General features: G+C 40.2%; 1 protein-coding gene across 1 annotated transcript in view; it reads left to right on the top strand.

Annotated features, from left to right (window-relative positions):
* NEB (nebulin) overlaps positions 1 to 27042 on the top strand; it is a 229620-nt gene that overhangs the window by 164159 nt on the left and 38419 nt on the right. Inside the window, exons 112-134 of the mRNA XM_061183866.1 lie at positions 2812 to 2919; positions 5061 to 5174; positions 5491 to 5688; positions 6024 to 6128; positions 6773 to 6877; positions 7719 to 7826; positions 8904 to 9011; positions 10181 to 10288; positions 10843 to 10947; positions 11051 to 11155; positions 12169 to 12267; positions 12598 to 12708; positions 16450 to 16554; positions 17264 to 17368; positions 17782 to 17886; positions 19971 to 20075; positions 20231 to 20335; positions 20988 to 21092; positions 22098 to 22202; positions 23524 to 23628; positions 24265 to 24369; positions 25801 to 25905; positions 26532 to 26639. Of these exons, the coding sequence (XP_061039849.1) occupies positions 2812 to 2919; positions 5061 to 5174; positions 5491 to 5688; positions 6024 to 6128; positions 6773 to 6877; positions 7719 to 7826; positions 8904 to 9011; positions 10181 to 10288; positions 10843 to 10947; positions 11051 to 11155; positions 12169 to 12267; positions 12598 to 12708; positions 16450 to 16554; positions 17264 to 17368; positions 17782 to 17886; positions 19971 to 20075; positions 20231 to 20335; positions 20988 to 21092; positions 22098 to 22202; positions 23524 to 23628; positions 24265 to 24369; positions 25801 to 25905; positions 26532 to 26639 (2532 nt within the window). The remainder of the gene's footprint in view (positions 1 to 2811; positions 2920 to 5060; positions 5175 to 5490; positions 5689 to 6023; positions 6129 to 6772; positions 6878 to 7718; positions 7827 to 8903; positions 9012 to 10180; positions 10289 to 10842; positions 10948 to 11050; positions 11156 to 12168; positions 12268 to 12597; positions 12709 to 16449; positions 16555 to 17263; positions 17369 to 17781; positions 17887 to 19970; positions 20076 to 20230; positions 20336 to 20987; positions 21093 to 22097; positions 22203 to 23523; positions 23629 to 24264; positions 24370 to 25800; positions 25906 to 26531; positions 26640 to 27042) is intronic.

Here is a 27042-nt window from a genome sequence, read left to right as displayed (position 1 = left end):
AGCAATTAACATTGTTACAATGTTAATTATAGGCTTTATCCAGACTTCACCAGTTTTTCCACTAACCTGCTTTTCTGTTCCAGATGCCAATCCAGGATCCCACATTGCATTTTGTTGTCGTGACTCCTCAGTCTCTTCTAATCTGATAATTTCTCAATCTTTCCTTGTCATTTTCTGATCTTGACACTTTTGAAGAATACTAGCCAGTTATTTTGTAGAATGTTCCTCAATTTGGGCTTATCTGATGTTTTCTCATGATTAGATTAAAGGTATGCCCTTTTCTTTTTTTTTGCAAAAATAACACAGAATTGAGGCACCCTTCTCAGCACACCATAGCAGGTGGTACACAATGTCAATAACTTGTGATGACCTTGATCACTTGGTTAAGTTGCTCTCTGCCGAGATGCTCCACTGTAAAGTTACTAGGTTTACCTTTGTTATTAATAAATATCTTGGAGGAGATCCTTTGGGACTATGCAAATATCCTGTTTGTCCTTATACTTTCTCTCGTATGTTTTAGCATCCATTGATGAAGCTTGCCTGCAAGAATTATTACTGTGGAATATGCCTACTAGTGATTTTCTCTTTCCCTTTTTTCTTCTATATCCATTTATTAACTGGAATTCTTCTGTAAGGAAGAGCTGTTCCTTCTCTGCTGTTGGTTTGTTTACATATTTATTTATATCAGTGTTGGCTCATGGGTATTTATTTTATTCTATGGTAGAGTCTAATGTTATTGTTATTTATTTTGTTGCTCAAATGGTTTCAGCTTTGCTATGGGGAGCTCTTTCAGGGTGACTCCTGTGTCCCCTTGATACACCCAATCACTGTGTTTTTTGAGCGCTTCCTTACTGCTTGGCACCACAGGATGTTCCAGGCTCATCTGTATTTTCCCTGTTCCAGACCTGGAATCAACCACCTCTCCAAGAAATCCCAGTTTATTTTATTGGAGAACGGTATTTTGAACCAAGATTTAAGCACTAAATGTGCTCATCACTACTAGGATGTCATTGTTCCTAGGCCCTCTAAGTGGGCAGAGCTTAGAAATATATGCATGTATACTAACCCATGTATGCATACATATCTGTATCTATTTCTATACTTACCTAACTGTATCTATATTTTAAAACCATGGGTTCATACTGATACCTTCAATGCAATTCAACACCACAGGGTTCATTCTATCCTTCACCCTTTTCTTATGGGTAACTTATTTTTCCAACTTGTGACTTTCTATTTCCTTTCCAGTGAAAAGCCTGGCTCTCACTATCTATGATATATCTACTTATTTGTGCAACTCTTGTATCCACATAAAGTATTTTCAGAATTTCTAACACACGCCTGTGAGAAACAAATTTACTAACTAGAGTAGGGTATTTTTTTTTAAATAAATTTATTTATTTTATTTATTTATTTTTGGCTGCGTTGGGTCTTTGTTGCTACGTGTGGGCTTTCTCTAGTTGCGGAGAGCAGGGGCTACCCTTCGTTGGGGTGCACGGGCTTCTCATTGTGGTGGCTTCTCTTGTTGCGGAGCACGGGCTCTAGGCGCGCGGGCTTCAGTAGTTGTGGCACGCGGGCTCAGTAGTTGTGGCCTGTGGGCTCTAGAGCACAGGCTCAGTAGTTGTGGCACACGGGCTTAGTTGCTTCGCGGCATGTGGGATCTTCCCGGACCAGGGGTCGAACCCGTGTCCCCTGCATTGGCAGGCGGATTCTTAACCACTGCGCCACCAGGGAAGCCCTAGAGTAGGGTATTTTGTGTGCAGTTATATTTGCCTATAGCCTTAGAGTATCCAGTCAAATTACCATTTTCCAAATTTACTTAAGTCAGTTGTTTTCTTCGCCACTTCCTTCACTGTAGTCTTACTATACATTTGTATCGCAATCAGATTTATTTGCTACAGTTTGTATTCCATTTTAGTCACCTCCCCCATTCTGGCTGATTCTTTGGTTGGTTGTTTTAATTTGCATACAGTAAATTCCACTCTGTGGTATGTAGTACTATGGCTTATGACAAATGCATAGAGTCATAGAGTTTTCACCATTATAGTCAAGATACAGAAAAATTCTGTATTACCTCCACATTGTCCCTTTGCTGCCCCTCTCCTCTCCCCTGGCATCCACAGAGCTGTTTTCTGGCCCTATAGTTTTACCTTTTCCAGAGTGTCACGTAAATGTGATCACAGTGTATGATATGTAGCCGTTAGGTCTGGCTTCTTTCTCTTAGCAAAATGCATTTATGTATTATGCACATTGCTGCCTAAATCAGTAGTTTATCCTTTTTATAGCAAAAACAATATTCCAAACCACAGTTTGTTTTTCTTTTCACAGCTGAAGGACATCTGAGTTGTTTCCAGTTTTTGACAATTATGAATAAAGCTGCTATACACATTTGCATATAGGTTCTGTGTGTTCATAACTTTTTATTTCTCCTGGGTAAATAAATACCTAGAAGTGGAAACAAACATTTTTAAAATCTTTTTATATATATATTCATATATATTTTAATGTTAGTGGTTTTCATCCTCCAGGAATCCTAGACCTATGAGGGAACGAATATGGCATTGACACCTCTGATAACTGTCAAACTGTGTGATAAGTGCTATGGTAGAGAACACAATAATGGACTCTGAAATTATGGTCATGACATTAAACCCGTTATTCACTTAGGAGTACTTGGCTCCTACAGAGTGAGAAGATCTGGGGATTTCTAGGAAATGTCTGAGCAGGACAAAAACAGAGGAAAAATCCGCTGCTGGAAGCTAGCCAGATTGCATTTTTCTGTGTTCACAAGAAGATTTTTAACCCCTATAGAACCTGTACAAGGAGGCCTGGGATAAAGTGAAAGCCACCAGCTATACCCTGCCTTCCAACACCGTGTCCCTGACACACGTCAAGAACCAGAAGCATCTGGCCAGCCATGTAAGTCAAGTACAGATATGATAACCTTCCCACCACCCTTTACCCTTCCCTGCCCTCCACTTCCAAAATGTTTCTGGCTGATTCCTGTGTTGCCCAGAAGGACCCTCAGCACTTGCAAAGGGGCACACCAGCAAATAATTCCAGACACTTGGTCATCACAAAGTCTGTGCACTTATGCTTCCTCTCAAGGGCCCTGAAGTCCAGACACTTACATGAAGGACAACGATGTGACCTTTTAGGCTGCCTGCCTGAAAATGACATGGATGGATACACTCTATTTTAGCCAGAAATGGGAATAGGTAGAGGACATAATATGCCATACAAAATACTCTTTTCCAATAGAATTATGTGGACATTGCTATAAAAAATAAACCAGTGATGTACAGCAGAAACTAACACAACATTGTAAATCAACTATACTTCAATAAAAATTAATTAAAAAAATAAAAAATAAATTGTACCCTTAAAAAAAAACAGTGAATGTGGTAACTAGTTATTGCACCAGACCCAAATACATGATTTAAAAGTAAATCATTATCTTTCACTATGAAATATAAAAATTTAAAAATCTTGAAATTCAATTTTTTAAAAACAGAACTTTTCTTAGGTATAGACATAATTTTTTAAAAATCCTAAATCACATGAGCTGTTTAAATATAGTATAGTATAAAATCTTAGCACTTTTAACCCTTTATGCCTAATATGTTCTTAAGTAAAACTTTTTATTGTAAAATTCCCTATAACCTTCACTGCAGTTCTAATAAGCCTAATTCTCTTTCAGAAACTTTACTTCTATTAGAGACTTTTACTTCTTAATTATGAACATTTTATGTAACACTTTAGACCAGTATTTCTCAAATCTTTTTTTTGACCATGACCCACACTGAGAGATTTATTTTGTACTACAAGTCAACACACACACACACACACACACACACACACACACCTGAAGTTTTTGTGAGTGCCTTCTGATATAAGCATTTTACAGAAGAGTACTTATCGCTACACTAAAGGCAGTGCATCCTGATCTTTCAATTCTATTCTCTTCCCTTAAATGCTAATGACCCAGGAAACTGATTTCACTACTGTTTAATGGGCCTAGGGAGTCATAGTTTAGAAAAAGACTTTGTTAGACAATATATGGAATTAATTTAATTTTTACCCAGAGGAAAAATTAAATCTGTATGATTTTTCCCAGAACCAACTCTATTTGGAAGATTGCAAACAGACTAGCCCAAAGGAGCAAGCTTTTCATTTGGGAAGAGAATTTTTGTAGATAGGATTCAGAAAGTTCAGCAAAAACTTCTTCCTTTAGTCATGAAAAAAGTCACAGAATACTATCTTCTTTATAATTGAAGAATAGCTTAGATGTAAGGAGTATGTGAACTAATGTTACGGAAAATTCTGATGGGAATTTTGTTTAGTTTCCAGTCAGTGAAGGGCTTTACTGGAGTTCTGTATATATATACATATATACTCCCATCTTTCCTTTCTTTTTACTGAAATGTGGGTCTCTGAGTTGTGAGAGAATTGTTATTTTATCATGTGCTAGGAGATTGGATCTTAGCCTCTGTAAGGGCCTTACTTCCTAATTCATGAAATCATGAAGCATTAATTAATAGGCAATATGGCTTAAGAACTAGACGCTGGTTTTCCCACAGAAGTTAGTTGCACTGTATTTTTGGAAAACCTTGTAGAAACTGAAATTCAAGGATTGAGTCTCTTAAGCATCAGGCTTGTCAGTTATTAAAAAACAAAGAAATTCCTGAGTACATTTTTTATCTTTCACTTATAGTTAAGAAAAACAAAACCAATATCACAAAAGAGATCATTTAAAAATTACATAATCTTTAAAAGTAGTTGTGGTAACAGTAGAAGTACCAGTATTGGTACAGGGGTTTTAAAACCGGTACCTAAAGAACGTTTACACACAGTCTGCTCTAATCCTCAGGTAATCTGGAGGCAGGCACTGTGCCACCTCTGCCTGTGGGCACGGACAAGGAAACAAGCTCAGAGAAGTGCTGACCCCAAGGTGGCCCATCTTAGAGTCGGGTCCTTCTGTTAAGTCTCATGCGTTTTTAACAATCCAGATCGATTACTCTTCAAAACTGTGTTTCTTCCTTTGTATTTTCTCTCTATAGAGCAAATATCGGGAAGAATATGAAAAGTTCAAAGCTCTTTATACTTTACCCAAAAGTGTTGAAGATGATCTGAACACAGCACGGTGCCTCCGAGTTGGCAAGTTTAACATCGATGTAAGTGACCCCAAAGGCTGGCTTCAAAAGTCAACTAACGGAGCCACGAACTATAAATCAGAACATGTTCTGTTCAACAACGCGTATGGCGTTGACCATGCACGTGTGAGGAAGCTAAGTGTTCTTTCAGCCCATACTGCTTCCCCCACCGCCATGAATCTGTAGAAAGTGTCAGAAACTTCCAGTCCCCACCCTGCCCCCAACCGACTGCTGTAAATTGGTTCCCCTGACCTCTCTGGTGTCTAAGAAAGGCACGTATCGCCATGATTCCTTGCGTAATTCCCTGTGTAACTGGCATGTTACGTTATCTTCACAGCGCCTTTACAGATCCGTTTATGAGAAGAACAAGATGAAAATCCACATGGTGCCCGACATGGTAGAGATGGTTACCGCTAAGGATTCTCAGAAGAAAGTCAGCGAGATCGATTACCGCCTTCACCTCCACGAGTGGACCTGCCACCCCGACTTGCAAGTCAACAGTCACGTCAGGAAGGTCACAGACGAGATCAGCAATGTAAGCCCATTGCTTATGAAGATCTCCCCTCCCCAGGCCCATACGCCCACCCTGAAGAGAGACTGACTCACTGGTTCTTCACCTGGTTCTTCAGCTCAGCCCTCTTCCAGTATCGCTTTTCTGTACACCCATAGCTCTGTCAGGGATTCGGAGCCATCCCTGGAAGCAGGGCTCTCTATGCCGATGTCTCCAGGACACCCAGGGCCTCAGGGCATAATGTCTTGCTTTTCATTCCAAAAGGTCATCCTGGGTCCGGAGGGTGTCCATGTCTTTGGTGTTAAAGTTACAGTAAAGTTTTCTTTTTCTGACCCCCTCCATCTGATGCAATCCCCTAGATTGTGTACAAGGATGATCTCAACTGGCTGAAAGGCACTGGTTGCTACGTCTGGGACACTCCTGAGATTCTCCACGCCAAGCATGCTTACAATCTACGCGATGATGTGAGTTTGCCTTGTTTTTTGTTTTTTTAGCTCTTTAAAGTATGTTTCCTTCTCTGTGTAGTCTAGCGTCAAGGGGAGAGTATGTAAAGTATAGACATTGTCACACCCAGCTGCGTCTCAAGTGGTGTTGAGGATGGCTGAGCTGGAAGAAGATGCTGAGGAGCAGAGCACCCATTTCTCAAGAGTGCAAACAATGCAGATGAGCCTTCCCCTTGTCCTCTGATGGAGAAGGGACCCCTGGCTCTTCTCACCACCTTCTGAACTATTTTGGATATATTAATGCACACATAATCCTCATTATGAGAAAAAGCTCATTTGTTAGGAGTCTTTGATGCTATAGACAAGGTCTATTTGTAAAGAGGATTAGCTAGGCAAAATCATACTGTAATCAAGATTTCAGTAAGAAAGCTTAAACATTCCTAGGAAAGCAGTTGTCAAGCCTCCTAGAAGACTCAAAAAGATCCATGTGACTGTAAGCATTGATTACGCTGATTGTTATAAAATTCAAGTGCATGTTAGTCTGTTGAATAAGGGCTAATGTATGTAAATACCATGAGTTAAAAGCAACCAAACCCTCTGTGAAAACCAGCAATTTCTAATATAATGAATGGTCTAACACCGGCTTATTTTCTTCCTTTCGGCAGATCAAGTACAAAGCTCACGCGCAGAAAACAAGGAATAACTACAAGTTGGTCACTGACACTCCCATCTATGTTCAGGCTGTCCAAAGTGGGAAACAACTAAGTGACGTAAGCGCCCACTGGGAAAGTTACTGCTGGGAGAGTAAAGACAGGGCCACTGCTCCAGCAGAAGTGGGAAAAACCAAAGTAGGGCAAGGCCAGGCCTTTTCTCAATGGGAAACCAGAGTTGGTGCCTTAGAAAGTACTTAAGAGTCTGCTCTTATTTCCTAAAACCTGATATGTTCCATCGGTTTCCTGGGGTGGCCTTGTAAGTAATCCAAATCTATGAAATCCATGGTGTTTTAGAGCTTCCAAGGTTGCTTTTGTATCCTTGTGTTGTAAACAACGGTTTATGCCTCGTAGTATCAGCCTTCTAATACATTAGTGCTCACTATGGTAAGATGAGGAGGGGAAGGTCTCTGCAGTTACAGATGTGGCCTCTACCACGCATAATCGGTGAGGCTTGAGAGAAGCTCTTAATCCCCCGAGCCTCAGCATCCTTATGCGGATGACTAGAAAGTGGATAGGAAGCACCCCCTGTAATGGCACAGTGACACAGAGCAGGCTGCCCATTTTTTTTTATTAACCCCAAAGGTTAATAAGCAAATATTAAATCCCACCAATGAGTCAGGACGTGAAAACTTATTCTTTTGGAATAGGTAGTGGTAAAATGCCCACTCTTCCTCTTCTTATGCCTGAGCCGACTCTTCCACTGATTTTTCAGTGTGGGGTCCATACCCGGGCTGTGGTCCTGGTGGACAAAGCACAGTATATGAGATAGAGTTCCCAAGGCAAAGGGGAGCAGGCTATTATTTTTTATAATAGGAGACTTGGGTTTGTGTTTACTTTGCTTCTTTCTAACCCTGCTGCCGTAGTCCACTCAGCTTACTCTGCTTCTCTCTGCACCCAGGCCGTCTACCACCATGACTACGTGCACAGCGTCAGAGGCAAAGTGGCTCCAACCACAAAAACTCTGGATCTGGACCGGGCCCTTCATGCACACAAGCTCCAGAGTGAGGTGAGAAATGAGACCTGGACAGAGTGCCCAGAGAAATCCAGGACTCAGCTGACGAGGGCCAGGCCTCTGTAGAAGTGGCCTTGGCTTGGGCATCCTCAGCCTTTACAATTTACATCCTGACCTTGTACATTGTAAAGGCTGTTTCATTCACATGAGCTAAACAAAACAAAACAAAAAACAGTGCACTGCTTGTCTTCCCTCTTGGCTGAGAGCAAGCAGTGGGCATTTTTGGAGCAATGCTTGAAGAGAAGTTACATAGAACAGGGTCAGTCTACTATCTCTGCTCTCAAAAAGCTTAAAATCCAAGACAAGATGACAAAGACAAGGCATATAATCATAAAAGACTATTTATTCAATACAATAAGAGATAAAGCTAGAAATTGCTGTTGGAATTCAGAAGAGAAGGAAACTAGATTCCACTCATGTATTTAATATCCCTGTTCTTTGTTATCTGGTGGTGCTACTTTGGTCTCACCTTTAATGCTACTATCCTATACTGAATGTTAAAAGTAATTTGGTTTTTAATATTTTAAATACTATTCTTACTCCTTTAGCTCCCTGAGAGACAGACTATTTCAAATCACAGATAGAAACTCCTTTCCTCCTTCTGCCAGGAATAAGAGCCTCCTGACCTGACAGCCTAAGACCAAGACACTGTATTTATGGGGCCCTGGGGGCTTCCAAAGATGCATCTTATAATTACGACTATCTCGGGGATTGGTGATGGCTTGAATATCAGCTAAGGGTAGGGTTAACCACAGAGTTGGCACTAGCTGCCTATTTACTTTTCCCAAATTCTTGCTGGTTGCCATGCAGTCAACCAGGCATATATTTAGAAACACAGAAGAATTATTTTCTATAAACCCCTTCACTCATTGCTCTTTTTTTGAAAGCAATATGTTAAGAGTAATTTGATTCATTGCTTGACTCTTAGAATTTAGTTAATTTCTTCTTGAAATCAATTCAGTGAGTGTAAGTACACTAAGTATCAAATTGAAAACCTGGATCTGACTTGTTTAACTTAGATCAGTCATTTGATGTAGCTCTCATTTAACCTGCTCTTCTTTATCCCGGCAGAATCTGTACCGAAGACCTGGCCTGCACTCCCTGCCCACTGGATATAGGCTTCCGGTTGACACCCCTCACTTCAAACACACCAAGGGCACCCGATACATGAGCAGCTATGTGAGTGGTCTCCTCTTCATTAAGATGGGGCTTAAAGTGGGAAGGGGGACGCTTATATTTGTTAATATTCTATTCTCATCCCCCTAATCACACCCTGAAGTTTCAACATGATACAATGATGGGAGCAGGGAAGGGGAGACAGTGTGTTTTCTAGGGGTGCTGCTCCTGCAATTCGGCAGTGCCTGGATAGCCCAGTGGGTTAGCGTAGGATTTTCATGGTGTTGTATCTGCATCACTCAGTTACCTTGGCTCAGGGATCATGGCTGCCATGATGCCTCTACTTCTTTTGGCCTTAGCACAGAAGCATCCTGAACTATCCCAAGCCATCTACTGGAAATGCAACTTCATACATGCACTACTGCTGTGTAGCAATAATGTTGTCTTCCTTCTGCAACATTTCATTGCAGAAGATACAACATCCCCGCGTGTTCCTTTGAAAGGAAAGGCTCTGATACGTGCCTCACTACTTACCCTCTGTGCCCATTTCATAGAAATCTCAGAGGGATAGTTAGACTCTCACTACCTGAGAGCATTGCCCAGGCATTAGCTCTGATACCAACCTTTCCCACTAGTGTCAGGTTCGGACTTGGTGAATAAGGCCTGAAGAAGCGTAGGCTATCCCAGTGACTCTGGCCTTCAGGTCATACCCACAAACCAACCATCAGCTGAAGAATGAGCTCTTCATTCCACATTGCCCTCCAGAGTCCTGGGAATCAAACCTGCTGACCGACCAGCAAAGTCCCACAGTAATATGGTTTCCAAAGCAGAGTCACAGATTTAATCATCTAACATCATTTTTTAAATGGTCTATAAGGCCATTCATCCATCAGTCTTACAATTAGTCTCTTGTTTCTGCTTTGCACTTTCTTAATTTCCTAGCCATATTGGGACTAAAAATACAGGTTTTTCTTGCATTTTGCATACCTACTTACAAACAGATTTAATCTAGACAACCCTGAGTTGTATTCCTTTCTGGACCTGGCTTTATTAGCCAACAAATAATTTTCAAGACTCAGATTATTACAAAAATTTTGTCAATGACTTTTTTTCATACTTAATGCTTAGAGAGTAATTTTCAAATGAAAGCGACAGCCCTTTTCCATTTGAGAAATGTGACGCTTACTCTCTGTTCACCCATCAGTGATCTCATTCTCACTTTGCTTCTGCAGTTCAAGTACAAAGAAGTTTATGAACACATGAAGGCAAATGGGTATACCCTTGGACCCAATGACGTCCCATTTGTCAATGTCCGAAGGGTCAACAACGTTACCAGCGAGGTACTGTAAATGTTAATTCTGTGGAGGAGTTTCAAAGACCATGGCTTTGTTTGAAATGCATTAAGAATTCATTATATTTCAGCTATAAACTTACACATCAGCAAGGAATAAGGAGATCCTTTTTGTCACCATTTTGATACTGATATCCTGTGGCAATGTTTCCTTTATTTTGGTAATGCCATTGTAGAGACCCACCCCATCCATAGATTATAATGCAAATTAATTCCTTCTTTTGACATTTGTATTCAAAAATCTTTAGTAAGGTTGCATGTTAGTCTGACTCATGAACCTGGTTTTCTACATAAACTATTGGTCTGAATATCTAACCCTACTATCCAACCATCTGATAGAAAGTGGAAAGACTGTGCTCAAAATTCTTCACCCAAACAAAATAAATATCACTTTCTATTTTTTCTAATTTCAATCATTTTCTGTATCCTTAATCTCACTTCTCATGGCTCTTTAAATATGTACAATATTTGATTGTTGATTAGTGTATAGATGCCCTCATCATCCTACACTAACCATCTGGAATGGTTTTCCCTCCAATGTAGAGACTGTATCGACAGTTGTACCACAAACTAAAAGACAAGATCCACACAACTCCCGACACGCCTGAAATCCGCCAAGTCAGGAAGACACAAGAGGCTGTCAGCGAAGTGGGTATTTTCTTAGGAGAGGGGGGAGGCCATGGAACCCAGGGATGAATGTCAACCATTCGGTCTCTAATTTATGTGTTTATGGGCATTTTTTTCCCTGTAGTTGATTTACAAATCAGACTTCTTCAAGATGCAAGGCCACATGATCTCTCTGCCATACACACCCCAAGTGCTCCATTGCCGCTACGTGGGAGACATCACCAGTGATGTAAGCATCTCATATGGGTCTTTCTGGAATACTCTTACCAAGAGGCAGGCTTGCTCTCAGCGTGTAAGCCAACCAGTCTTTGAGCAGCCTTTTGCATTGAGTAAACTTCTAAACTGAGTGTAGAACTTGGAGGTAAAGCAGTGTGGAAGCAGGACCCCACATTTCTCCAGCTATGGAAATAGTAGTAAGAGGACCACTTGGGAGATACAAGAATGGCTGACCACCATTCTACATTCAACACCAAATTATTACCAACTCCTCACTCCAAGTGGCCTCTGTCCAGGTCATGTTTAGTATCTTTCTCCTACTCACCCCTGCTCCCACCCACTTTAGCTACTTCCTGCTGAAATTTTTTTTTTCTCCTTGAATGTTTACTTCTCATAAAATACCACTCCATTTAATCTATGGTATTTTTCATCCATATAATAATAAAATAATAGCCATATCCTCTTCTCAGTTCAGGGTTAGCAATTTGAATTTTAAAAACCTATGGGATTTCCCTGGTGGTGCAGTGGTTAAGAATCCGCCTGCCAATGCAGGGGACTCGGGTTCGAGCCTTGGTCTGGGAAGATCCCACATGCCGCAGAGCAACTAAGCCCATGCGTCACAACTACTGAGCCTGCACTCTAGAGCCCCTGAACCACAACTACTGAGCCCATGTGCCACAACTACTGAAGCCCGCATGCCTAGAGCCCATGCTCCACAACAAGAGAAGCCACCACAATGAGAAGCCCACACACTGCAACAAAGAGTAGCCCCTGCTCGCCGCAACTAGAGAAAGCCTGAGTGCAGCAACAAAGACCCAATGCAACCAAAAATAAATCAATAAATAAGTTAAAAAAATTTTTTTTTAAACCTATGACTTATTTGAGTTCAAGCAAACTCAGAGTACAGGGTGGATGTGTTGAACCAAAGTGAAAGATCCATCACTAAAAAAGTATCACTGCTCTGTCTTATTTGTTCTTGATTTATATTTGCTCATGACCAGCTGTATTTCTATGTTTGTGACACAGATTAAATACAAAGAAGATTTGCAGATCCTGAGGGGACTGGGCTGCTTCCTGTATGACACTCCTGACATGGTCCGCTCCCGGCACCTGCGGAAGCTCTGGGTGAGTGCACACCGTCCCAACACGCAGCTCCTCCTGCACAGCTTCACAAAGCTGGGCAGAAGGAATCTTTGTCTGTAGCTTCTGTTAAGGGGAAATTTGCCATTAACTCACTGAGCAAGTCATGACCCACTCAAGATGATCTGTGCTGCCTAAAAAAGGTAATGAGCTTAGTTAAATGACGGTTGTTTTTGGTCCTGCTTGGGAAGACCTCCAGGACACAGGGAGGGTCAGTGTGGCTTGCACATGCCAGCCGTTTGAAAGACAACATGTGACCATGACATGCAATTCCTGAAGTTATTAATCAACTTGTATTTCCATTGTTTTTTTAAGTCTAATTACCTATACACCGATAATGCAAGGAAGATGCGAGACAAATACAAAGTGGTGCTTGACACTCCAGAATACAGAAAAGTGCAGGAATTGAAGACACATCTGAGTGAAGTAAGTAAACCTGTCACCACAAGGGCCTCCTTCCTCTAGCGATCTTTTTTTAGGTAATTATATTGGACCAAAATCTCCCTTCTGCCTTTATTTACAGAGTGGCCACCCTGTCTAAACAAGTCAGTTGACCTCACTTTGCCTCAATTAACTTATTTTGTCCCTCTTTAATAAGATGAGGCTATTGATACTTGCCCTACCTATGACTAGGACAGCTGAGAGTTTACATGATTTTATAGATTAGAGAGTCCTTCTGTCTTACACTATTGTCTCCAAACTGAATTTATTTCAAAAATTTCTCTCTCATTAACTCCTGCTGTCCGGAACCCTAATCATGGCAGTGCAATTTGAAAAGTTTTTCAATGGCTCTCTGCTCTGCTGCCCACTCAGGAAATTCCAAACAACTTAGTTTCATTCTCATCTGCCCTACCTGGCACCCAGGCTCCTGATTTATTGCCATTAGTTGTGCATAGATCTGATCCTCTCACCTATGTTGGTCCCTTGAGGGTTGGCCCCCCATCTTATTTAGATGTGTATCCTATAGTGCTTTGGCCATAACAGATGTCCGTGTTTGCCAAGGACGAAACGTGCTTTCTAAAGGTAAGGGCATCCCACAAATGTAAATGGTTGCTCGTACTATAGGTCAGTGGGCCATTCTCATTCAACTCAGTTTGTCTTGTGGCCTCATTTAACAGACTCCATAAAGCTGTCAGGCCACTTCATTGACTCCCCATTCTTAATAACTCTGATGGCTGCTGTTTAGGGATCACTTATGTCCTTAGACTTAAAGAAGCCTTGGCAAATCAAGCGTTGTCCTCAGTGGAGAGGATGTGCAGCCTCCTACACTTGAAGTGAGCCAGGGCAGAGGATGATTCATTCTTCAGCTTTTACAAATGCTACATTGAGTACATTTGCTTTCCTGAGCACTTCCCTCTGTTATTTCAACCAGTGCTAGCACTCAGATAGGAATGCGTATGGGGTTTCTTCTCAGTAAAGGTGCCTCTCCACGCTGGCTAAGTATCAGAATCATCTCTGAAATATTTTAAAACTACCCTTGAGTGGGCTCCAACCTCAAGCCCCACACTAGATTCTCTATGTCTGGACATCTGCATATTTTTAGCTGCCTCACAGATGATTCTAATATTCAGGCAGTGTTGGAAACCACTGCTTTAAAGTATCACATCTCTCCTCCAGCCAATAATTAAATAATTAAAAATTGTTTGATAACTTAAAGTGCTTATTGGCATCTTTTGAAATACCCTTACTTCTCTCAGCTGTCTGGGTTCAGAATTATCTAAAACTTTAATTTCTCTTCTTCCCAATTCCTATTGGGATTTTGTGCATATTATGCAACAACATTGAGGAAGAAAAATAGATATTTTTTAGTAGTGCAATTTCTCTCACATTTGCCTCACTGTAGAATGACCTGAGCTTGAGAAAATACTGATTTGAGCTACTACCCTGGATTCAGAAGGTCCAGGGTAGAGCCTGCAAATCTGTTCTTACTAAGGGGATTTTAGGATCAGGTGAGTTTGGGAAACACTGGCTTAGTAAAAAGTTTGATGGCCAAAAGTTCAAGTTATTGACTTTTGACTTGTCTTTAAATTGTGCAGATTCTTGACATGTATATATCTGTAGTACTAGGAAGCAGAGACGTTGTCCCAAGGAGTATAAACAATGCATACCTAAGTACAGGGGAAATACACTTCAAAGGGAATCGTAGAAATGGCATGAGAGAGGTGGGTCTTAGTTCCAGATTTACTTCCAATTTGTTGTGTGACTTTTTCTAATTCACAACTTTAACACCCTAATTTCCTGAGCTAGAGAATTGGACTAGGTAATGATTTGGGCTTCTTTTAGCCATAAAATTCTATGATTTTGTCGATTTGATTTATTCAAAAATTTAGCCTGGGAGAAACAGTACATTTCTGTTTTGTTTATCTCCTTTCTTTCATTGGTAACACCAAAAACAGCCCTAAGCAGATGAGCTGTATTTTGTTTCACCTTGCACTTGTATATAGTTTAGATGTAAAGAAATGGACACGTACATACATGTGTATATACATATTATTTATTTCCTACGTTTTATCTGTTCAACCAGCATTTTTATCCATGATTAGGATTTATTTGTTATCCATTTAGACTTTCTCATTTACCTCATTATATTAAATATCCTCAATATTTATTAGAGGACTACTGTTTTTCAGATCTTCTATCTAAATATGAGGTGATAAAAGAATGATAAAACTGAGCTCCTGCATTCCATGGGCTCATAATCTCTGGGAAGAAACAGACATCAATATGATAAATGATATCCTATAGGAATGATCGAGACAGTATGGACTCCAGGAGTTCTCAGGCACATAAGAGTGGGAAGAAAATTCTAGGTAGAAGGCACAGTATGTGAAATTGGCCATAATGAGTTCTAGAAACTGGGACTAGTTTCAAATATCACATGGGGAGTGTGGAAGACTGTTGGGAAATGAGACTGGAGACATAGGATAGAAGAAGCCAGGTTATGAAGACTCATGGGTGATATATTAGTGATCTTGGACTTGATGAAAAGTCATTGGTGAATTATTTCTGAGCAGGATAGATCTGAGCATTAACATCTAATTAGATCTGAACTCTAAGAAAATCTCTTTCTTGGGCTTGTGAAAGATGGGTAAGCCATGTGAAGTGTCCAATAGAGGATTTGGGAAGGTGGTTTAGAGGCTCTTAAGGATGTGTAGAAAGAAACAATACAGGAGGCTGAACTAGGGCCATGGCAGTGGGAAAGGAGAAGAAGGTCAGATTTAAGGAGTATCACAAAGTTAGGAGCCCAGGGTTCATGACCATTTTGATGTGGGAATGAGGGAGAAGGGGTCTAGGATGACTCCCCAAGTTTCTGGCCTGCATGACTAGGATATCAAGGAGCCATTTAACAAAATTTGAAAACCATCAATCTCAAATTGATGGTTGAGGTCCTGGGTAGAGATGAGGTTACCCAAGGAGAATGTATAGGGTAAAAGGGGCCAACCCTTAACTCTAGCTAATAGCAGCCTTTGGGGAGCGCAGAACCATAGAAGGAAGCTGAGGAGTGCCTAGAAAGATGGGAGGCCCCCTAGGGGAGAATGGGGGAATGGAAGGCAGAGAACAGAGTTCAGGAATGAAATTGCTGAGCAGTTACAGTCCCTGCAGAAAAGCATTCTAGGATGTAGCAATTGTAATTGTTTGTGGTAGTCTTAATGAAATTCACTTAATTGGAGTGGTTGGGTGGAAGCCAAACTATTGCCTTGTGAAATTAATCAAAAGAGAGAAAAAGGCAAAACACATAGTTTGCTTGGTTGTGAAAGAAAGGGAAAAGGCCATTGGCAGAACTTGGAAAAGGCTTAATGAAGGGAGGGACTTGGGTCTGTTTGCAGAAGGGAGAGGGCTGGAACATCGAGAGGGTTGAAGATATAGAGAGGCAGAGGGTAACTGCTAGAACAGGTTCCTAGAAGGGACAGGTGAGAAGGGAACAAGAACACAGCAGGTGGCTTGGAACTTGGACAGGCTGCAGAATGTCTCTAATTTTGATACAAGGAAAAAAAGAAAAGGAAGGCTAAGGAGGTTTAAAAAATGTATTGGTTTATCGGACAGAAACTGAGATTGCTGCAGTGGGAGAGGCCCTGCTTTTTCTCTGAAGTAAGCAATAAAGGCATCTGCAGAGCATAGAATGTGTCAATGAAGCAGAAATGATGGTTATGACTGTTTTATGTCCAGCTGGTGTACAAAGCTGCAGGCAAGAAGCAGAAGTCAATCTTCACTTCAGTTCCTGATACTCCTGATCTTATAAGAGCCAAGCGAGGGCAGAAGCTTCAGAGCCAGGTAACATTCACACATGAAGATTCATAAACCTGCCACAGGGGGTGGTTCTGTGTGCCTGACCAGTCCTGTCAGTGGCAGACCCTCACACTTGGTCGTCCTGATGCAGCCTCATGCCCTTTAACTTCAAGAAGCTGTTTTCTTTGCGGCCGTCTTCACTATGGTATGTTTTACATGAGCAGGTAATGCCATGTCTTCTTTTCTAAGTTCCATACAACTTTAGTCATTGGGTGAGTGGTCTGTGGATTCCAGGTGGTGAAAATAAATTTTTTAATTCATTCCACAGGACCTATATTTTGTCCACAGATAAATGAAACCACAATTCATGCATTCAGGCAAAAATGAAAAAAAAAATATGTTGAAGACTATCAGAATCCTCTCATTCTTCTATCAGCATTTTTTATCACGTGGATTTAGACTAGACCATACTCAGCAGCAGGAATGTTAGATGACTGGAGCGCGTATATGTGTTTCCTAATGTGAGACAGATGGAGAAACAAATAAACAGAAACACACATAACAACAACAACAACAAAAAATCAGGACAGTAACAAGTAGACACTGCCCTCCCATCTTAGGGTTAGAAATGAGTAAAGAGGACTGAATACTAAATAAGGGGTGTTTTATCTCTGTAACATCTGATCCCTATTCTTTGTTTTTAATTTTTATTGGAGTATAGTTGATTTATAATGTTGTGCCTATTATCATTTAGTATCTGTATGTTGAACTTGCCACCAAAGAGAGACCACATCATCATGCTGGAAACCAGACCACAGCCTTGAAGCATGCTAAAGACGTGAAGGACATGGTCAGTGAGGTAAGTTGGGAATTCAGCACCCAGGCACTGGGCTAAAGAAACAAATCCTTTGTTAAAACCTTCACCTGCTTGGGAGTTCCCTGGTGGTCTAGTGGTTAGGATTCGTTCACTGCCATGTCCTGGGTTCAATCCCTGGTGATGAACTGAGATCCCATAAGACATGCAGCGTGGCCAAGATAAAAATAAGTAAATAAATTTAATTAATTAAAAAAAAACCTTCACCTGCTGCCTCTGATCAGAGAGCTCATTTCTATAAGTTGTGCTCAACAGCATCAAGAAACAGAAGGCAGAGCTATTCCCTTAACGAGCATGATCCAGTGTCTCCCTAGGCTGGATCTGTTCCATGGTTGTGAATTGGGAGGGATGAAAACACTTGAACTTAAATTTCTCTCTCTTCCATCTTTATTTCTTAGAAAAAGTACAAAATTCAATACGAAAAGATGAAGGACAAGTACACTCCAGTTCCAGACACGCCAATCCTCATCAGAGCCAAGAAGGCTTACTGGAATGCCAGTGATGTATGCATCCCTCCCTTCTTTCTTCATTGTGATGGGGCAGCTGAAGTGGAAACACCTAAGAAGCATAAGATATTACAGTCATATCCATAATTCAAAGTCCTGGCCCACAATACAGATCAGGAAAGAAACAAAAACACAAAAGCCAAACAAACAGGCACAAACAATACCATTTGGCAAAGTCGCTAAGAATAATGCTGAGAGATGCTGAAAACCTACTGCTTTTCTCATTGCTCTTCCAAGCAAAAATATGACCCTTTCTTCTAATTCTTTGGTGGCATTTCCTAGGGATACTCGATGTTGCTTATCCATAAAATGTTGTTCTTGGAAACAGCCAAACACGGTTTCAAAATCCCGATGCTGTGATTTGCCTGCTGTATGACTCCATATAATTTACCTAATTCTTCTGAGCCTCTTTTCTTATATGTGAAATGAGGATAAGAATTGTGATAATTAAATTAGACTAAACAAGATAACAGATACACGTTTCTAGCACAGTGCAGGGCTCTTAGTTGACACTCAGGAAATGTTTGTTCCTCTCTTCTCTTGATCGCCTAAATCATGTGAATGACATATTTGTTAGAATTCAGAGGGACAGACTTTCATTTCCCATACCACGTGATCAAGGACAGAGTGCCTTTCAACGGTAATGAGATTATCTGTTAATGAAGATATGAAATGAATCAACTGGGTTAGATGGCCAGTCCTTACCAGTTTTGTGTCCCAGAGCCCAATTATGAATGCATTGCACCTATTACCAGAACCAGGATCTCTGGAGGACTGGTTGGGACTTAACCCAGCCAAAAGCTCAAGCAACCCCCTCACCCTCAACTTAGCAACATAGCTCTAGGATTTCAAGCATCTTAAGTGGTTACAGTAATCCCTAAGCAGAATTGTGAAAGTGTACAGCAAATTGGAACAATATCTTAGTTCCATAATTTTGTCAGAAATTTTCAGTTGCAGCTAAAAGGAGTCTGCTAGTTGGAAGAAGACCATGCCAGTTTGCTTAAAATATAAGCTGAAAAAATTATATGCTACCCTCAAAATCTATTTGCTAGGATAGTTTTTGTCTTCTTGTGACATCCCCATCTTTATCACTTCAAGGTTACTGTCGAATATTAATTTGAACCAAGCTTGCTCTGCATCACCACTTCTCAGGGATGTCCACACAGTGAAATTGGCCCCTGGAGCTCATTATACGCCACTGGACAGCCCTATCCCCAGGGCTTTGTCAGTACCAATACTGGTAACTCTAACCTTTGAAATAGTCCAGCTGGTATGTGGCATTAAATTCAGCCTATCTACCGTGGCTATCCCCACAAGGAGAGCTAAAGGATCTTAGATTACCCATCTGAAAAACAAAGTTAAAGTTAAAGGCCTCCTTCACTATGTGTTTGCTCAGCTACCCAAAAAGAAAAGATTCGTCCGAGATTGAAAACAGACTGCTCAGAGAAGTACTCATTTTGTGTAGATGAGATGAATCTTCTATGATACTCTTAGGTTAAAGTCAGAGCTGTTGACTTTTGAAATACTACAAAGATAAAGATTGAAATGAAATAAAATTTTAGGACTGCTCCATGGAAAAGGCTTTTTAATACCAGGAGTTAGAAACTAAATCTTTCTCCTTTTTCCATGTACATTAGTATGTCCTGGGCTCAACAAAGTTATGCTTTTTTTTTTTTTTCTCCTCCCAAATGAGCTTTGTGTCTGCTTGTTTTACGTTTAAATAAACTTTTTATTTTAAGTAGTTTTAGATTTACAGGAAAGTTGCAGCGATAGTACAGAGAGTTCCCATATAGCCTATACCCAGTTTCCGTTGTTGTTACCACCCTACAATACCATGGGACATTTGTCACAAATCAATATTGATACATTATTATTAACTAAACTACACACTTTATGCAGATTTCTTTAGTTTTCTCTGAATGTCCTTTTTCTCTTCCAGGATGTGAAAGAGGTTTTTAATCTCTCCCAAATTTATTCAAGGGAAAACATAAGAGATAAGACTCAGGAGAGTTCAAGGTTAAAAGAGCTTAGTTATTTAACTTGGTAGTTCTTCATAATCCATGTGCTTTTCCTCTTTCCAGCTACGCTATAAAGAAACATTTCAAAAGACCAAAGGGAAATACCACACTGTGAAGGATGCTCTAGACATCGTTTATCATCGCACAGTCACAGACCACATCAGTAAAGTACGCCCCTATATATTTCTACTTGTGTTGGGCTCAATAACCCACCATAATTTTTAAAAGTATCCTCCCTTTCCTAAAACTCTCTGGAGACAAATGGACTTTTTTACATTAAATTTGGGTAAGACGTTAAAGCTGTCTTTGTGCTTTTACCACAGATAAAATACAAGGAGAACTACATGAGCCAGCTGGGAATCTGGAGGTCCATTCCTGATCGCCCTGAGCATTTCCACCATCGAGCAGTCACTGATGCAGTCAGTGATGTGAGTCTTGAAATCTTCTATTTTTACATATAAATTAATATGTCCACATGACTTAACGAAATCAAACACTGCATAAAAACTGATTAAACACTTGACTAAATTTTAGCTCTTGTGTATGGATGTTTAAGTCATAAACCTCATTGCTAAATAAGTGAGCTTCAACTCAGGAGACAGAAAAATATACTCAAATTTATAAACCTAATTTTTCTTCTAAATGTGTTACATCATAATACATGACTGGAAGTGATATACTTCATGTAAATGATAACCTATTTCTGAGCAACTGAAGAGACAACTTCATGACAATTAAGCAATTAAGACACATGACAATGCTCATTTAGAAAGAAATTTCAGCTCTTTATATGAAAATACAGCTGCCGAGCTAATGATATACTCTCTAGGCAAGTATGCCTGTTAAATTTGAATTGCTTTACTTGGTATTAAAATGAAAAATTCCATATGCAATACAGTACACCATAAAGTGAGCAGAAATCAGTATTATTGGAAATGTCTCTTAAATAATTATTTCAATACTTTATTATTCTATATACCTTAGTGGTCAGACCTTCTATTTGTTCTACTTGTATCGATCCTAACCTACTGCTATTTGGAGGTAGGTACTTAAAACTCTTTGGTGATATTCTTCTCCCAGGTAAAATATAAAGAAGATTTGACCTGGCTTAAAGGCATCGGTTGCTATGCCTTTGATACCCCCGACTTCACTCTGGCTGAAAAGAACAAGACTCTCTACAGCAAGGTATATATCTACTCAAGGGTAACGGCCACGTCCATGAAATGTACTCCAGTGCCCACAGAGAGAATTAGTACTGAGGAAACAGCTTCTCATATTTCCATCCCTATCCTTGCTTCTAGACCCTAAAGTTGGAGTATATACTACATTATTCACTCTACTCAGGAATTATTTTAGTATCGGCCTCATTGACAATAGTAATCATTTATTTACATCACTCATTTGAATTTGATAAAAGGCCATCTCAGTACAACTCCTCATGGCTCTTCCAGAATTTCCTAATATGCCTCTGGGTGATTTGATATGGAAGCAAATAGAAAGTGAGATTATTTTAATCTACAAACTTGATGTGTGACTTGAAGCAAATAACTTTGTTTTTATGGCCTCATTTTCCTACTTACAAAATAAAGCAGTTGGATTAGCTTCCTTTGAGTTCTAAAATAGAAGGCAGCAAACTTTTCTGAAAGGTTCCAGATAGTAAATAGTTTACACTTTGTGGACCACATTCATTCTGTCACATATTCTTTGTTACAATCCCTTAGTACTACATAAAAAAGTTTTTTCTTAGTTCATGGGGCTATTTAAAAACAGGTAGTGGTCTAGATGCTAGCATACCCCTGCTCTAAGATATTATGATTATCTGATTCATTACTGGAAAACTACTTCTAATTAACGGACTAAAAACTGCCTTCGAGTGCACATGGAAATACATTCAAAGTAAAATAATAATCACTATAAGTATTGAAACAAAGAAGAAACTGATTTGGATTTTTGTCCAATATGGAATATAGATCTATATGACATCCATTCAATGAAAGTATGTATTTGGGGGCTAGTTTTTAAGACATTGAGGTGGGTATACCCTTCATTGCCTTGGGAGCCAGAGTGTGTTCAGTAATTACTTGTCATCTCTATGAATGAATTAATCACAATTGTATACAATAAATGGCATGTCTCATTCTTAAGATAATCACAGCATGCTATCAAGTAACCATGTTCTATTTTCTCTAGTATAAGTATAAAGAGGTATTTGAAAGGACGAAGTCAGATTTCAAGTATGTTGCTGATTGTCCAATCAATAGGCATTTCAAGTTTGCAACTCAATTGATGAATGAGGTATGTATGACCTGATCCAATTGAGCCTATTAGCGTCCCTTTAGAAGTCTATAAATGAGGTTTGATTAAAACCCAATACCTAAAATGACAGGAAAGCCATTTTAGTGTTGATTCAAGATTACGCATTGGGAAGGCTCTTATAATATCACTATCTGATGAGCTCTGCCAAAAGCATGAATAAGAACAAAGGAAGGGGCTGTCCGGATTGCAGTGAGGTCCCCACAGCCAGCACGGCCTCTGCTCACACTAGCACAGGGCAGCACAGCCCTTTGGGTGACGAGAGCAAAGAGGTAAAGGTTTTGTTGACTCTCAGCTGAACTCCCTTCAACAGGGAGTGTATAGGATTCTGTGTAGAGTTGGAAGACCCAGAAGTTCAAAGTTAACTCAGTATCCCTTACCAAGGCACAGAAATGGCAGCCCTAAGGGGGTAGTTGTGATTCACGCCTTCAAACGTATAGCCACTGTGACTCATACATTGGTGCAGAGAAGTGTCCATTTGCACTCAGAATATTCCTTTACCTTCTACCCAGTTTTTCCTGGAACTGTCTTTGCAATAGTTTAAGGTAAATTTAGCTTAAAATGATGAAAGAAGCAAGCTATGAATTAATGTATGTATGGATGGTTTTTACATTTAATTACCTATCTTTGTATTTTCCACAGATTTACATAAATTCAAAAACAATGTTAGAAAATTAGTAAAATGTGTCAGAAAATGAAAATGTAGCCAATGGTATATTTATTTCAATATATAACTTTTGTTGTTTTTGTTGTTTATAAATTTGATTTAGTTTATTTTCAGTAGATTTCCAGGTGGGATGACTCTGAAGAATTACTGTTGGTAGCTTCCTAGGAAGACAGTCTTGATATATTTTGTTTCTATTTTTCTAATTCACGAAGGATTTCCAGGTCTCTTTTATAATCAAATAAATTAACTAGCATATTAGAATGTGTCCATGAATATACCTTTTGACTCTCACAGCCTAAAGTAGTAAACCTGTAGCTTGTCAGTGCCTTATTTTAAATACAATGTAAGATGTCATAAAACTTAACATTGCTAATGACATCATATGTAAAGATGGAACATGTTTAAGTACAAGGTACTTCAATTTTGATGTTATAACTAATCTAGTCCAAGCCCCAGCCTTCTCCAGGTCATCTTCCTTTGCTTAATTCTCTTCACCTCCCTATTTTCATTACCCTGGATGCTTTGGGAGCCCACCTCTAGAAAGGACATTTTTCTGGCTCTCTGAAGTATCTTGGGACATTTGTATATAGCCTTGAAGTTGTACTCTTGCTATAATTTGATATGATGTTTGAGCAGAAAAAATACAGAGCTGATTATGAGCAGCGGAAAGATAAATACCACCTGGTAGTGGATGAACCTAGACATCTGCTGGCTAAGATCGCAGGCGACCAGATCAGTCAGGTACTGTGATAGGGCCGCCTGGACGGCCAAGCAGGACTGTGCTCCAAGTTTCTCATGAGATGTCGTCCCGTCTGCTGCAAGGATGTCATAGGTTCTGCCTATGATATTGGGATGTTCTGTTCCAAATTATCTGTCTAGCCACCCAAAGAGCCCACGAGCTCTTTGAGTGTGCCAGTCCATGCTCTGTGTCCTCACGTGTGCTGTGGTGAACATGAGATGCACAGCTGGGTCCTCACACCCTTCATCCTTCAGGAGGGCCTGTGTGTAAACTGCAGTTGTAAAGTGCGAATTAAGGTGCAAACGCAGAAACAAAGAAACACATTAACGGAAGGAAAGAAGACAGAACTCCTTACTGTGTTTTTCTATTTCACTGATGTCACCTTTTCTATAAGGCAATTTTGGTGGGACAGGCTCTATTATTCCCCATTCACAAGGGCTGTGGGTGGTCAACTGCAAATATCACGTCACCCTGCTTGGCATTATAATGCATTTGGTTGTCTTCACCCACACATACACGTGAGAACACAAAGTGTGTGTGCCTACATCTCTTCACTCAGAGGTGATCAGGATATAGAGTTATGTTCTTTTCCGTCTTCACAAGTCTCTTTTGTGCTTCACTGCTCTTTGCATGAACAGAGAAAATATAAATCTAGTGCCAAGATGCTTCTGAAACAAGGATGTAATGAAATTCTGCGTCCAGATATGTTGACTGCCCTCTACAACACATACATGTGGAGCCAGGTAATGTCTGATGTGATGCGAAGAAGAGATTTAGAAGCCTTGGGGGCATTCACTTCTATGCTTTCCCTGATTTCCTTCCCTGGCCCCCTGACCAAGCTGGTTTCACATGACAAAGCTGCATAAATATTCACTCCCTGTAAATGAACTCTGGATGTGGCCAAGTGTGGTGCTGTAGCAGCCAACATTTGTACGTCTTCTGACACTTTTGGAATTCCAAGTAATATTAACTGAGACTATTTCAAAGTTTTTCAAACTTTTCCAAATTGGTATAACTTTATGTTTTTCAATATTTGCCCCAAAGAAGTAGATTTCTTAGAGATTGAGGATATTAAGTAAATTTGACAGTATTTAAAAGATGTGAATATTTAATGTTTTCATCTAATGTGTCCATTGCTCAATAATGACTACACTGTACCATTTTGGAGAGATGAGGATGACAGCACAGCTCTTTGAATATTGTGCATATTCATGGCCCCTCTTGAGTTTGATGCTGAATTTGCTAGGTTATTTCCAGCACATCTGTCCTCACACACCCTTGTTAACAGCACTGCTGATCACCTTGCCTTCCTACAAGGTCAACTGAAGCACACACCAACCACCTTCCCGTCATATGTTGGAAGGTAAATTTGAAGCAGCAAAAGACAGTGATAATTGCTTAACTACCAGATACGATGTTAATAAAAGGCCATTGTTCCCACACGCAAAGAAAGTTTTTAATCAGTCTTTTGTATTAGCAACTTGTTTTATCACTTTAGTTTGACATCAGATCAACACATGAAATGAGGAGGATGAGGTCTTCCTGTGAACATTCTCTTTGCCTGAACTTTTACCTTGGTCCCGATATGATCATCAGATAGTTGTGCATGGAATTTTGCTGTGTTCTCAGTGTCTGTACTGCTTGAAACCGCTTATGTGCATGAAAAAAAAAAAAAATCATGACTTGAAAATTTCAAAAATGAATGTCTTTAAAAATAACTACTTCAAACTGTATGTATTCATTTTTTTTACCTGTTTCATCTTTGATATGGAAACATACTTAAGAGATCATATATATTCGATGTAGCATATTGTGAGCGAATCATTACTTGCCAGAGTCCAGAGAACATGGGTCTAGTCCTGGCTCTGAGATTCACTCTATATGTGCCCTTAGCTCATACTCTTAACCTCTCTGGGCCTCAGTTTCCACATGGGTAAAATATATGGAAAATATTTATTATTATTATTATTATTTGCTCACTCTATTACACTGTTGCTATCAAATACAGATTTATATAAACATTTCCAGTTAAGAAAGCATGGCATCATCCCGCACATCTATGGCTTATATAACAATCCTACTCTGCCATGGGACTCTCTCAAGAGGAAAACTAGAGTCCCTGAAAGCCCTCTCTTCTACTTCAAGTTAACTTGTTCTTCTCCTCTACAATTTAGATCAAGTACAGGAAAAATTATGAAGAAACAAAGGACAAGTTTACCTCAGTTGTGGATACTCCAGAACACCTGCGTACTACAAAAGTCAACAAACAAATTAGTGATGTAAGTACAAGAAACACTGAATGGATTTTTGGCCTTGGGGGGGCACTTGCAAATGTGGAGGGGCATTTTAGATGGTCACAGTGTTTGGAAAAGTTTTTTTTTTTGGCTGCATTAGGTCTTTGTTGCGGTGCACGGGCTTCTCACTGCGGTGGCTTCTCTTGTTGTGGACCACGGGCTCTAGGCGCACGGGCTTCAGTAGTTGCAGCACATGGGCTCAGTAGTTGTGGCGCACGGGCTTGTGGGATCTTCCTGGACCAGGGATTTAACCTGTGTCGCCTGCATCTGCAGGCAGATTCTTAACCACTGCCCCACCAGGGAAGTCCCTGTTTGGAAGATTCTACTGCCATTTAGAGGGAAGGAGGCAGGGACAATAAGTGTCCTACTATGCTCAGGACTCTTCTTTTACAGTAAAGAATTGTTCCAACCAAATTGGCAGACACCCCACTGTAGAGGCACTGGAGCCTTAGCAGAAAGCATGAAAGCACCTGTTGAGTTTATGGAATTCTCTTTCCTTTATATACACTCAATGAAAACAACAACAATGTTGCCTTTATATGTTTACATTATGTTACAATGTCAATTGAGATACATAAAGTTGTCTCTTTCTGCCTTTTCATCTCCTTCAGATACTGTATAAGTTGGAATACAACAAGGCCAGACCCAGAGGCTACACCACAATCCACGACACGCCCATGTTGCTGCATGTCCAAAAGGTCAAAGATGAAGTCAGTGATGTAAGTTACCAGGACGGCTTTGCAGCCCCTCTCACTTTGGCCTCTTTGTCATGTGATATAACAAACCCAGGTCCACTTATCTATTCCTGTGTAACAATCACTCTAAATGTAGTGGTTTGAGACAGCAGTCATGCTTTTTTGGCTCACAGTTCTGTGAGCTGTGAGCTGAGTGGGTACAGTTGAGTGGATGCTCTACCCCACGCGCTGCAGCTCAGGCAGGAAGGCTCACTCCCAGAGCTGGCACCCGATCACGGCTGGGCTGGGAGCTCAGCCATTGTATAGACAAGAGCCCCTGTACGTGGCCTTTCCATGTGGTTTGGCCGTCTCACGGCAGAGTGGATGGGTTCTAAGAGGCTGGAGTAGAAGCTTCCAGACCAGTCTGAAAAATGCAGTGTGCCATAAA

The sequence above is a fragment of the Eubalaena glacialis genome, chromosome 1 (assembly GCF_028564815.1).
Source record: "Eubalaena glacialis isolate mEubGla1 chromosome 1, mEubGla1.1.hap2.+ XY, whole genome shotgun sequence".
NCBI classification, from domain to species: Eukaryota; Metazoa; Chordata; class Mammalia; order Artiodactyla; family Balaenidae; genus Eubalaena; species Eubalaena glacialis.
The sequence above is the reverse complement of the archived record's forward strand: the minus strand, read 5'-3'. Positions and strand labels throughout refer to the sequence as shown.